Genomic DNA, 14018 nt, shown 5'->3' on the forward strand with positions numbered 1-14018 from the left:
ACTTGTTTCTTTCAAACAAAACCAACAACCAAAAAAACTTACTCATGTTATCCACGTTCAACGGAAAATACATTTAAGTAACAGGATAAGGAAAAAGCACGCCTACCGGCACTCTTTATATTTCAGAATGTATGTCCTATGTATTTTTCTGTGCCTACGTGCGTTTACATTTATCACTGCTCTTTCATGTAATACATGCACATCTTGGTCTTATCTTATTTAAAAATTTATTATTACTTTTATTTACTTAACCAATTCCCTCTAACATGGCATTAGCCTATTTCAAACTTTTATGAGCAACACTGAGACAAATATCCTTGTACAGAAACCTTTGTACAAAGTTCGTTTTCCCGAGAATAAATTTGCAAAAGCAAAGTAGCTCCACCACCAATCTAACTTTGCCTTTGATCTCCATCTGTAGGGGCTGGTCCATGCACCCTTTTCATAACCAGCCACAGACACTTCCGTGTGTCAAAGCTCAGGTCTGAGACTATTTCTTGCCTATGCAGACAAGTGTAAAACATACTTTCCGCTTCATACTTTTTCTATATTCTCTTGAACCACCTCACCATTTGGATACCTGACCTTCATGTCAACTCTTATAGAATTGGCTGCATTTCTCTAGCGGCTTGCTTCTTGGCTCTCTAAACCAAGAGAGTAATATTTATCCCTTGGTTTTTCGGAAATCCATAACTCCTTGGACCATGGTTTTTCTTAAAAACGTTAAAAAAATAAAGAACTGGCATGAAGGATAATAAAAGCTAACATTTGCCTAGAGCTTATGTGTCATTGTGCTAAGTGTTTTACATGCCTTATATAATTTAATGCTAATTGGAGTTACATAAAAAAAACATTCCATGGTCAAATAAGGGGGAAGTTAATGGGTTTAAAAAAAAATCTTAACAATGGCACCTTTAAGATGTTAATTAACATCTACAAGATGGCGACAACATAGTTAAGTATAGTCACATTATTTCACCACAGGTTTCTTGAGGGGCTACTACTCCCAAGAACACACTTTCACAAAACTGTCCTTAAATGTTGTTAGTTTTTTAGTAAAAGCCTTGTAGCCTACCCTCCTCCCTCATGCATGAGGACCATGCCTTTTAAAAATTAATGACAACGCACTGAAAATACTTATGTGAAAGGAAAAATAAAAAGCACTCATAGCACCTGTCTTTTCGCACATATGTCCTTGTCTGCATACACTTATACTTTTCCTAGAAGCGCTCTTCAAGTAAAGCTTTAAAAGATGATCCATTTTGCAGATAATTGCCATATCTACGTTTCAAGCACTGATCCTGGTGGCATCCTGGAAAACATACACACCCTAACCCACAGGGAGAACGCAGTGAGCCCGCATTCCAGGACTCCCACAGTCTGGCTGCTGCTACTCATCCCACGCACACCTCACACCAGCCTGCTCTACTTCCTGCTTCGGCAGGGTCACTCGGGACATTCCCTTTCCCTTCTTCCTGGCCAAATCCCACTCCTCCTTGGAGGCCCCGTTCAGCTGCCATCCACCTGACAAAGTCTTCCCAGATCTCTCTGGTCCAGTTTCTCCCCTGCTCTGACAAAATGTCAGGTGGCAATGGAGCACACCTTTGTGGCAAATTTTGAATTGTTACCTTTTAACTTGTCATGTGATTGCAAACTCTCAATATATTGAGGGTGGGGGCCGTGCCCTTTACTTCTGCATCCCATCGTGCCTAGCACAGGGCGGTACAGACAACAGATGTTCAACTGCTACTGAAAGAACGAGACAGTAAAATCCAACTTAGCCCAATAATACAACAGACACGAGAATAATATGTACATTCCTCTTTATTTAATACAACGACACGTAACACATACAAAAAGAAAAAACAATCATGTAAAAGGCCCTGTCACAAAGGCTAGACAGGAAACATCTACATTAAATCAAATAAGGCTCCTGCTTCAAAACAGGGGTTTGCTAGCTACACCTGGAATATGAGCAAGGCTGTTGCAAAAGAAAAGGAGAGAAAAGAACGAAAAGAAAAGAAATGCCCTGCACTGAAGGAGTATATCCATGGGGTTTTTACTAAATTCACAGATCCACATTTAGGAATGTTTAAGCCCTCTCACAGATCCAGAATTCATCAGCGTTTTATGAAATGTGTGATTTTCATTGATCTTTTTGGTTAAAAAATTTACCTCTCCTTCTTAGAAAATAGTGACAAGAGCTCTCTAAAAACTAGAGACCAGCAAACCACCCATAGTTTGGAGAGCATTACCATTACATTTCAAAGGGTGTGTAGAACTCAGAATGCAAAGGCAAGATGGCAGTGGGTAGAAGAATTTAACTTCTTAGTCATTTCCTGGTAGTTCATATTTGATCAACCACTGGGAAAGACAAAATGGAAATACCTAGGCTCAGTGCAGGGTTCAGTAGCAGCAGTTTGTCCATATTCCTGCTCTGATTAGAGCCGGAAATTAAACAAGCACCAGTTCGTCCCAAAAGAGCCTTATACAAACACACACACGTACCCACACACATCCACAAGTCATCACCCCCCTTTTATTTAAATTTATTATTATTATTTTTTTTTACTAAAATAATACAAAAAAGGGAGACAGGTATATTTACAAAAATCCATGGCTGGTACAGTACATAATTTTTAAGACACACTAAATGCTACAATCTTTCAGGTCCTGAGATTATTACAAATATCAACTCAAAGCTGTGTTCAGGTCCAGTTTCAAAGGAAGAAAAAAACAACCCCAAATATTAAGTCACACACTTATTTAAAATACAGCATATCCCTTCAAGTTAGCAAAAATGCACCTCCCTATGAGCAAATGCAATACAGTAACCAGTGCTTTCACCCAGAGGAGCAGCAATTATTCCAGCTCCTTCCTTCAAGATCGGTTGTGAAACATGCTGGCATCTCTATTGAGCACGGAGGTGGCTAAAGTAAGAGGAAGATGTGTAACTGGAGGGAAGTTCCTCTGTAGAGTGAACATTCACTGTATAAATAAGCCCTGTTTTTCCTTCTGTTACCAAACAAGTCTTTCCCTTATCAAATTTATACTGTATAGGTTGGAAATATGTGCTTAGCCGGACTAAAAATCAGAATCCTTATTCCCAATCAGTTATAGCAAATAGGTCTGAAGTCCCACAGTAATTTTTACAACTGCAAATAAACTTTCTTGCTTGTAATAAAGGAGAGAAAACACTCATCACTTAGTTACCTTGGTAGACTTTGATTACCACATTATTTGGGGCACAAAATTTTCACCAGCCAGAGATTTCTTTTCCTCTTCTTTTAAGCTTGACAATGTATAGCAAGAAAAACACAATGGCAAGCTTCAGATTTACATACTAGTTCTAAGAATAATTTGTATTTTTGATACTTTCTATAATTTTTCAATGACAGCCAACAAAGGACATTACAAAGCTGGGATCCTTTCTCTGGAGGCTGGCCGTGGATCAGAGGAAATCATTTGTAGGTTGGGACCCTACCTGTACTGGTGAAGGGACCTTTGTTTATCTGAAAGTCTCAGAAGGTATATGTAATTAATTATGTAGGCATAGCCAGGATTTAAAAAGTGGGCCAAAGTTGGCCAACTTTCCAATTAACTATCTAAAAACAGTAATACCTTTGTTAACTGAGAATAACTTCTTTCTCTTTTAATGCCTCTAGCCAAAATTGGGGTAATCCTTGGTCATTTTGCAGGTACGGGAAAGAAAACCCAGTGTGCTGGCACAGAGCACACTACCCCCGCAAGCAGCAGAGATAAACAAAAAATGAAAGTTTATGGCTGCAAGAATAGAAAATACAAGATAGCTAAGATCTGACAAATTAAGGGCAGGTTGTCACACAGGAAAAGATGCCAACTGCTGGCCTTGGTTCTAACTCCTAAATGTGCTTAGAGGCTAGATGGAGCTGTTGAGTTCCAAAACAGAAGTATTTCCAAGTTACCTCGGGTAATGGTCCTCCTGTTTGAATTTAATTAGGTCTCTATTAGTGCTCCATTACAAAGTATTTTTAAACTAGATTTAAGGTAAAATAGAATTATATTATTAGGAAAATGGGAGCAAATAATGTAGAGTTTCTGAGAAACATAAAATTGGTACTAAGGATTCATATGGCCTATTGACGCAAACCTTTGCAAAGTAGGTTTACTGCAGGGAAGTATGAAAATAAGCAAGGCAGAGGAGTATGAGAACTAAGAGTCCCTAACAAAGGCCTGCATACTCTTTTGAAGAATTTTGAAAAGTATCCAGAGGAAGCCATGAAATGTGGCTACTACCACATTATAGAGAAACCTATTGTTTACTACAAAGGAGAAGGGAAAAAAATTCTGGTCACTAGGGATAATTCTAAATCCTGGACATACAGACCCCCTTAATTATAGAGATTTCTAAAGTATTCTTGACCTGTTTGGATAACAGTTTGGAAAAGAATCAGAAATTTAACTACTAACCCACTATGAACTGAAAATATGTAAGAAAGACTGAGAAGTAGAAGTACTATAGTCTGAGGAAATTAAATAAAGATCACAAACAGCTACTTTCAAGGAAATGATACTGTGGGAGTATCTGAGAAAAAAGTAATATCAAGTCATTCAAAGGCAGTCTGCTTAAAATACTCTGAGTCCCTGTCTTGAGTCTGTGCTTGGATGGACCGGTCTCCTGGAACACGCCTGTAGGCTTTACTTTTGAATTAGCCTACAGGGGGCACAGGATAGATGGCCAAAGGGACTGAGAAAAGGAGGTGACTGACAGTTTATTTCTCCCCCCCCCACTCTTAACAACATGCAACTGATATTCCAGTGTAGCAACTGGTTGATGAAAGGGTTAATTTAAGAGCTCTGACTGGAGGAAACGAAGAATAAAGACGGAAATGAAGAAAGAATTCAACATTAATATTCAAAGCTATTTTTAATTAAAATCTGACCATCTGTTCAGCTCTACAAACCTGAACACTGTGCCACACATCTAAAACTTTCTCAGAATTGAACACTGGGATGATTTATCTTAACAACCCAAAGAGATTCCATGATTGTTACTACTGTTTTGCACCAGTGAAAGGATCTGTACTTAGTTTTTCAATATAAAGTTCACAGTTTAGGATAGAAGAACACATAAAATATCTCTATTTTATGCTTCTGTTAATTTTCCCTAGAGAAACAAACACACATTCAACAAAACCCTTATATCTTGTATCTTTGGGTAGAAGTCTTAACAGCTGTTATTTAAAGAAGGGAAAAAGGAAAAATGTGGAAAATAAAGGGTATATTTATCTGCATAGTTGATACTTAGAGGCTACTAACTAAGGCCTTATCTGGAAAGCAATAAAAAAATCAAAAAGTGATTTTTAAGGAAAAAAACGTCTTATCACTAGAGATTAAAGGGGCCTTGACCAATTTTGGGAATTGACCCAGTGCTTAGTCTGCTTGGGCCTGGTGCTTTCTCCTGACTCCATTGAGCTGGATAGTTCGTTCCTCATCCCCTTACATTTTCTTTTCTGATCCTGAATATGTGCTACAATTCAGATCTACACACAACCCCTAACAATTGTTGCTCAGCATTTAGCCCTAACTAAAAACGCAGCATCTATTTTTTCCTGTTGTTTTAAATGATAAAAGGAAAATTCTATGAATTAGTACCTAATACGCTGGGATAGAAGGTGGGATAAAATGATCTTCATTTCCTCCTAGGAGTTGGGCAAAACATGTTTCCTTCTACCCCACCCTCCTCGCCCCTGACCCAGCTAGAAAGTGAGTTCTGCCTCCCGTCTCCCATTTTCCTACAACCTGAGCATTTGATGGCTCCAACTCTTTCATGGGTAGAAGAAGCATAAATTACAAAGGTAGACTGACTAAAAGTGTACCCAGCTGACTGTGTGTCGTGCTTACCCCTCAGCTCAAAGCTGGACAAACCTATAGTTACAGAAAAAGTACACAATGTCTGATTTACAAGAATGAGGAGACTCCCATTCATTTTTAGAAAGTTAAAAGCTTAATTATCCATCACCAAACAACTACTGTAAGAAAAGCAGATTGAGAAGATGGAAAAGCGAGGCAGATAAAACTTTCAAGATCCTGTATCAACCCCAACAATCAGTCATCCAAACTTTACCTAGCTTCAACTCCGCAACCTTGGGAAAAATGACACACGTAATTACACCATAAAAGGCTAAAATAAAATCTATGCATACTGAAGAAACTTAGTGTTATTCCCCCCTCCCCACTTATTAACCTGAAAGTAACCATTTTACTCCACCACAAACATAATGTTTAAATAACAAATATGCATCTAAATTAGACTTCCAGTGATTTTTTTTAAACTTAAAAATCATATGGTGCTTTTATACCCATTTTTTTAGCCTTTGCAGGACGATGATAATACTTTTTTTTAATTATATAGAACATTTTAGAAAAACTCAAATTATTTTTGAAATAGTAAAGTCTCTGATATCCCTGGGAGGTAGGTGAATATTATTATACCCAATATTCTAATGGGTAATCTGAGGCACGAAGGTTCAATGATATCCCCCTAAACATAGTAATCCAAGTGTAACACGACTGAACAGCGGCTGCCTGACAGCAGTTATGCTATCAGGTAACACTACCGGGAGCCTCTGCTTTCTTTTTAGCCACCAGTCTCTTTCCAATTAAAATGTATTTAAAAGGGGGGCACTTATTAGATATTTGAACTGGGTTTTGAGGATTGATTCAACTTAAGACTCCTTTAACATGTCACAACTGTTTTCCACAAAAAACCAAAAATTATGTTATTTTGCTCAAGGAGGAATCTAAATAACCATAAAAGCAGATTAGCCAAATGTAATTACCTGGCAAATGAAAACAAAACTGAAGATCTCTCAAGAATGCTATAGGTTACATGAGTGTTTTCCTCAGTATCTGAAGTCTTTCGACTTCTATTAACCTTCTGGCAGCTATGCAGCTATATGAATTCTTCAAAAATCATTTCCCAGAAGAAAATATGATGCATTTGTAATGTTGACAAAGTTGCGAACTTCCTTGCAAACGTATTCCGATACAATACCATGATGTAATTACCTCTAGCTCTTCCGTATCTTCCTGCCTGCCCTAGCGCACCTTATTGACTTGACCCACAAGACTCGTTATTCCAATGCTTTCTCCAATATTACTCATGCCATGTGAAGAGCACAGAGCAGTGGGCTGCATCTAGAAATAGTCAATGAGTCCACTAAATTTACTTTACTTGTAATAACTGACTTATTTAATACATATATATATATGTATATATATACATATATATATATGTGTATGTATATTTTTTGTTAACTTCTACGAACAGATATTTAAAGGGGGAAGATAGCATCTTGTGAAAAGACAATTTCCCACCCATTAGAATTGACTAAAAGTAGTGGAATAAACAGGGCAGAAGTCTTGCAAACACTGAGGGGAGTGTTCAAAAAGGATGCAATGGTACAGCAGCTACTAGTTTTATATATATATTACATATGTATACATATATATATACATATATATGTATGTCTGCATCTTACACACATATCCACATACATATCAAGAAAGGGAAGACTAGTACAGCATGACGTGACGTTGGCAAGTTTGAGATTCTTCCTCCTGAATCCCCTGACTTATTAGCCTGTACTTTAGGATATCAGAGAACAGTTTCAAAAGAGGGGGAAAAAGAAAGAAAAAAAAGGCACTTAACAAAGACAAAGGCCTGAATTGAGCTTGTTTTAGAGGAGCAATATAAGCATTTTACCAGAGCTAAGAAATGATTTACAGAGTTAAACTTTTCCCCATAAATTTTATCAAATAAAATTGCATAACATGTTTGTAATCAGTCATTTACCTACTACTGCATTTTTCTTCCGCTTCATTATTACAAAAACAAAAGCCCCCCCAAAGCAAAAAACAATCATACATGCACAATAGAAAGTAAAAGTGCCCCTTCTGAGAACATAAGGTCAGCAGAAACTACAGTCTGAAGCACAGGGAAAGTTCTTCAGTTTGGCTTGATTACAGATTTTTCTCACTCTTCTATTTCTAATTTAAAACAAAACAAATACCAACGAACAAAACAAGCAAACACAAATTCAAAACCTAAATGATGATACAAAGAATACAGGGACCAGTGTGCTTTTATGGTACACTCCTAAAATAAAGTATCCTAATTCTATACGTGCATCCAATTATATGACAAGACCTTCTAAAAATAAAGAACTGTAAATTAGGTTAAAGTCGACCAATACAGGCAAAGTTCATTTTACAAATGTAGCAGCAAATCTGATAGATAACTGGAGTTCTAAGAGATGATCCCAAAGGACAGAGTTCTCATATTCAATGGCAGTTTGAAAAACAGTAGAATTTCCATTTCAGAAAAGGTCTTGAACCAAGTAGAGGTGGAAAGGGGTGTGGAAGAGGGCAACCAGAGGAGAAAGACTAGAGGTGTCTGCCCTTTCCAACCCTGGGTAGTAAACAATTTAGATCTGCTTTGGGAAAAAAAAATCCTGGGTTAAAAATCTTTTCCAATAAGTTGTTTTCAGGCAGGTGTCAAACCCACAGTATTCAAACATGTACGTGCCCCGTTCTTCCTCCTACCTTGGTGATACAAATAACCCTATTCAACTTCTATGATATTTTTAAAAATGTGATTTGGGCTAACAACATCCATCAAAGGGGTGGTAGGCATGAAAGAATGTATCAACACAATCCTCTGATTGCCTCCGACTATCAGGACTTTGTGACTTCGGATTAACCTTACTTCTCCCAAAACGTTTTTCCTCAGGCTGTTTTAAAACCTTGATTTTTGGTACCCTCTGATCTCAGAAGCATAGGAGAGTTATAGTCAACGTATAATGGAATTATTGCTTGCATTGATCTTGGAGGCTCTGAATGAGCTTGACACTTTGCTCCCAAACAGTCTCCAACTGGGGCTCAGCACTGCTATCTTGAAAGACAACCCTGCTGACCATTATTGCTTGTGAATACTGAGGATTAGCTTGTATGTACAGTAACAGCTTATACATCAGGGAAGGCAATTTAAAATACGAGACAATTGAAAACAGCTTCATTTTCCTGAATGGAGAATCCTGCCCAGGGGGATGTAAGTGTGAGGCTTACGTTTGCTCTGGGATGCTGCAAATGCTCTTCAGAAATACACACGGCTCTATATCCTTTCCAATGACTCATCATTTGAAAAAATAACGTAGTTTGATTTTTAAGTGCAAAAATACCGTATGAGTCACAAGTCTCTGTGCTAAAAAATAACCAATTTATATGTTTGTTTTTTAGTAAGAAAAACTGTAAAGATAGATGACCATATAGTATGAACACCACTTTCAATGTTATGGTCTAGAAAAGAAAGTTTTATATTTACACGTAGGAATTCTTTGACCATACTTATCTATTAAGAGAAACAAAGGTGTTTGTTTCATTTGTACAAAATAAAAGGGTAGTCTTGATCGAAATGGATGTAAGTTAGTGAAAATGTGGTGGTGGGGAGTGAGGTGGGGATCTGGTAGCAGTCCCCAAGGGATCAAGACTGAAGAGAATGGAACATAATCTCCATCTATATTGACTTCTGAGAGCCAAGAGCCTTCAGATATTTTTAACAGTTAGTTATAAAGTGATACCGGGGGAAGAATGGATAATCCTGTTCTTCTCCAATGATGACAGACTCATCAGCGATCTTCACATAGCATGATTCAGAATTGATGGATTTAAGAAATTAAAATGATTATTCCTTAAACTAGTAATGAATTTATATATGAATAAATATATGTGTATACACACACACACACACAAATGAATACATACACAATTATCAGCAGGAAGAGCTTAATGTGTACGGACTTCTCTCCTGGGATGGGAAGTAAAACAAAGGCTAGCTTCACGAGGGAAAACTCCTACATAGTATTAGCAAAGACTTCCCCCCACAAATTAGATAAAAACAAGAAGTATGCTACACTGGTTACTCAAGAATTGGGTAATCTTCCCTAATGAAAAAACCAAACAAATGTGAATCAAACATACCCAATTCAAGTCAAACCTCTCTGCAACATCCCAATATCCTTCCAAAACATCTACCAGGGTTGATACAACATTCTTGTTTGTTTTACTGGTAAATTAAATTCCCAGAGGCAAGTAATTGTATCAATGATCCCCTTGAAATAATCCTTTCCCCTTACTGTAACAAGTTCTTGGAACTAAAGTTTTCAGTTATTTATTAACTTTTTTTCTATGAAGCAAGCCAATGTGACTTTGAAGTCAAAATATAGGTTTACAGATCTGAATACATCTGTTGTAATTTATTCACAGTCCTATAGGCTATTTGGGACTTTTGCTTATAAAAGGAAAAAAGGGCCTGGTTAATACTTTTATTTGAATCAACTTAAGGGTATAGGGTGATTTGTAGTGAAAACATGCAAGAAATCTTGCTACTACCAATCTGATGCTAATTTTTAGGGTAATCTGTCATTATAAATAGACCAAGCTTACACCATTCTTGGGTATAGTTTGAACAAACAACTGAGAGAGAGAGATACTAGACTGATGATGAGGCATAAAAAATGAAATAAAATGTATCCAAACAGAACCATAAATTTCTCCTTTAACATCCTTTGCTGAATATGCTATTTGCATAAGGAAACCATAATCACCAAGGAGTCTTATTATGTGCAGGTTTACTCACATATTGATATTCTGAGTAAATATTAGTAAATACTCCAAACCTATTTCAGTACACTGGATATAGGGAGTAAAAATACACTGTGATTGTTATAAAAAATAATCCCTTGTACACATAATGATTCTAACGTTATTCCTCCCTTTAAAATACTATCTTAAAAATTCCAAAAATATATATATGCTATTTGAATGACAAATGAAGAAACGTATGTAGTAGTACACACTTATACCTGTTTCTATCAATATTTAACAGTCACCTGAAGTACCACTAGCTAAAAGAACAGAAGAAGTTGTGAAGTGAGGTGAAGTTGGGGGAAATTTACAATTCCTAGTGGTAGGCCTGCAAGGGCTAAGACACCAAAGTCTCAGCCCTACGTTAAAGATCCCCATTTCTCAAGAGAAAAATGTGAACAGAGTCACATTTTAACATCAAGAATGGAAATAAGAATTAACCAGTCAATACCAGATGCACAAATCACCTGAAGAAGAGAGTTAAGTACCTGCTTCTGAATGGAAGATGAAATTGACCCTTTTACAAAAAGGGGATATCTAAGTTTCGTCTGTTAAGAGCAACAGGCTCAATTTCTTGACTTTTAAAAATCTCCATGATTTAATAAGAATATATATCACTGTGCTAAAATAACTTTCCTGAAGCATCTTTAGTCCACTGATTTTCATGGGGGAGTTGCTACACACTGGAGAAGATTCAAGTCTGTTCAGGAATTTTGAGGGTACTATTTACTCAGCTATTGTCTATATCAGACATAGTGTCATTAATTCCTTTTGTGGCAAATTTGCTGCATAGTCCACTTAAATAGACATGATCGTTACTCCTGACAAACTGGCCTAATTCCGATATGTTGAGTGTTAGTCTGCAATGGTGTCTACAAGTGTTCAGATCCAACCCCCAGGATGGATGGAGTTTACCCAAATCCTCGATTTCTTTCTTCCTCCACGGGGAAAAATGAAATTTTTGTACTTCTGTGGGTTTGACAACTGAGTCTCTTTCAAGTCAGTTAACATGGTAACTTTGTCTTTCTTTAGAAGAGACCAAAGGTCACTAACTTTGCAAGAAAGTGTTTCTTCCTCCTGCACCTAGCTTTACTCAAGTAATGTTTTCTTTTCTTTTTCCTCCTCACCACAGTGCTTGGGACGAGAGAATGTAAACATCGACAGAACAGCAGCCCTATGACTACATGAGTACTTTCCCATCAGGTAGGTTCCATCAGCCAGCTGAGTGTCCCATCTCCTTTGCTTGTTGGGAAGTCACTGAGATTTCCGTGGTAATTTAGTGTCCCCTTTACTTTGGCCTCCATCTAAGAAAAGAGATGTTTAAATTGGTACGGGTAGGCATGTTATGAAAAACAGATAAAAACAAACAAAGCAAAAAGAATAATTAACTTTAAGTTTTCATGTGGATGACATTGCTAAAAAGATAACCTTCAATATCGTACATCTTACATGCTATATAGCATTATAGAGATTGAGAAATCATAGGAGATAAAAACTCAACAAGAATGATCCTCTTCAAATGACTGTGGTTCAATTGGTTTTCAGTGTCCTACAAACACTACCTCAACAAGTATTTATTATCTACCTCGTAGCCAACTGTGCCAAATGCTGTGAGGATTATAAAGGAACCCAAAAGACATAATCCTCACCTTCAAGGGACCTACCACATCTTTTGATTCCTTTAGAAGACAAGGTCAGTTTTATTTTCTTTGCAAGTGAAATTAAATTGAATGCCCTAACACAGCATCTGATAATTAATTCTCAATTATTTATGTAAATGAATGGGGCACACTGGTAGTGAAAAATCCAGCTGAGTCTTTGTTTTAGTCCTAAACTGGCAAAAGTTGTGATAGGCAAGTCTGTCATTGGGACCAATGGTTTCTAGTTTTACATATGACTTTTACTGGGAAAATGTGCTAACTCTATTTAAAATGGGCAAGAGTAGGGACCGGTGGCTTTGAAAGCCAAAAAAATATAAACGAAGTCTCTAATATGTCATTGCCTTAATAAGAAACATGAAGTCCCCCCACCATCCATCCCGGCCTAACAGAAAAAGTCAGGGGAGGCATGGGAGAAATACATAGGTGAAAAGGACAAAATATTGTATTATAATAACAATCTTAAGGCGGGAGAAGATCACAGAAGTCACACTGCTAGGTCCACTCATGGGATACCTAAATTATTCTGGCAGAACAAACAAAACAACAACAAAAAAAACCTGTCTTTACCGAAGAAAAGATATTATCAATGAAACGGGACGATTATTTCAAAAGCTGTATAAGCAGAATACTATTAAAATAACTTCGGTACCAACATCTAAGGACTGGCTTTTCCATTTATAATGAGATATTATATACTTGCATTTGTAAAGAGAAATGATTTAACTTGACATGTAATTAAATTCATAAAATGGCAAGGTTGGATTTTGCTCAAAGAAACTTTGGTTAATTAGTAACATAAAATACTCATAATAATTGCACTGTGAGTCTTTAGACCAGGGTTTGGCCTAAGGGCTAAATCTGGCCTGCCACCTCTTATTATAAATAAAGTTTTATTGGAATTCAGCAACACTCATGTTATTAATACATATTGTCTATGGCTGTTTTCATACTACAGTGACAGAGTTGAGTAGTTGTAATAAGATTATATGGCCTGTGAAGTCTAAAATATTTACTATTTGGGCCTTTATAGGAAAAGTTTACTGACCCCCGTTTTCAGATAAAGTTAGAGAATTAACATTAATTGAACACTAAGGTACCATGCTAGAAGCTTTAAATACATTTTCATTAAATTCTCATTTCATTAAATTCATTACATTCTCACGGGAAGCCTATTAAGCACATCTTGTGCTGGGTTACAAGTAAGAGAAGTGATGGTCAAACAAGAAACTTGCTCAAAGTGGCAGTCCTGAAATTCAAAAATCGAACCCTGATTCTCAAACTCTGTCTTATACTTTAAAATATTTTTTTTATTAGTTTCAGGTACACAAGACAAAGTAATACTTAGACGTTTATCATTTATATCCCTCACACTGTGTGAACCCCCTCCTCCCATCCTCTATCCCTCTGACATCGCACAGAGCCATTACACTTCCATAAAATGTTTTTAAAAGGAAAAATTGTAAACTTTTTCATTCCAGTTACTTGGAAACTACTGACAGTCATACTTCCTTTCTCCCCAGATAACATAAGAGAATTCGTATAAAAGCTGGACTACTGGGGTTGTGTTGAACCACGAGAATCCTGTTCAATTCCTGGCAGGTCCACACCAACATGTGTCGCGCACACGGCCCTAAGCTGGACTCACTGTACACAGTGCTGTCAAAAGCCAGG

At 37.0% G+C, this 14018-nt stretch overlaps 1 protein-coding gene across 2 annotated transcripts in view; it reads right to left on the reverse strand.

The window, feature by feature from the left end:
- Positions 1-14018, reverse strand: part of UBN2 (ubinuclein 2) — an 81483-nt gene that overhangs the window by 9135 nt on the left and 58330 nt on the right. The window contains exon 17 of one of the 2 annotated variants that reach the window (XM_019750346.3): positions 1807-11990. The exons of the other annotated variant lie outside the window; for it this stretch is intronic. Coding sequence (XP_019605905.1) covers positions 11941-11990 — 50 coding nt within the window. The 3' untranslated portion in view covers positions 1807-11940. Of the gene's footprint in view, positions 1-1806; positions 11991-14018 lie in introns of those variants that run through there. 2 annotated transcript variants of the gene reach the window in all.

The sequence above is a fragment of the Rhinolophus sinicus genome, chromosome 8 (genome assembly GCF_057876585.1).
Source record: "Rhinolophus sinicus isolate RSI-liver-muscle chromosome 8, RSI-T2T, whole genome shotgun sequence".
NCBI classification, from domain to species: Eukaryota; Metazoa; Chordata; class Mammalia; order Chiroptera; family Rhinolophidae; genus Rhinolophus; species Rhinolophus sinicus.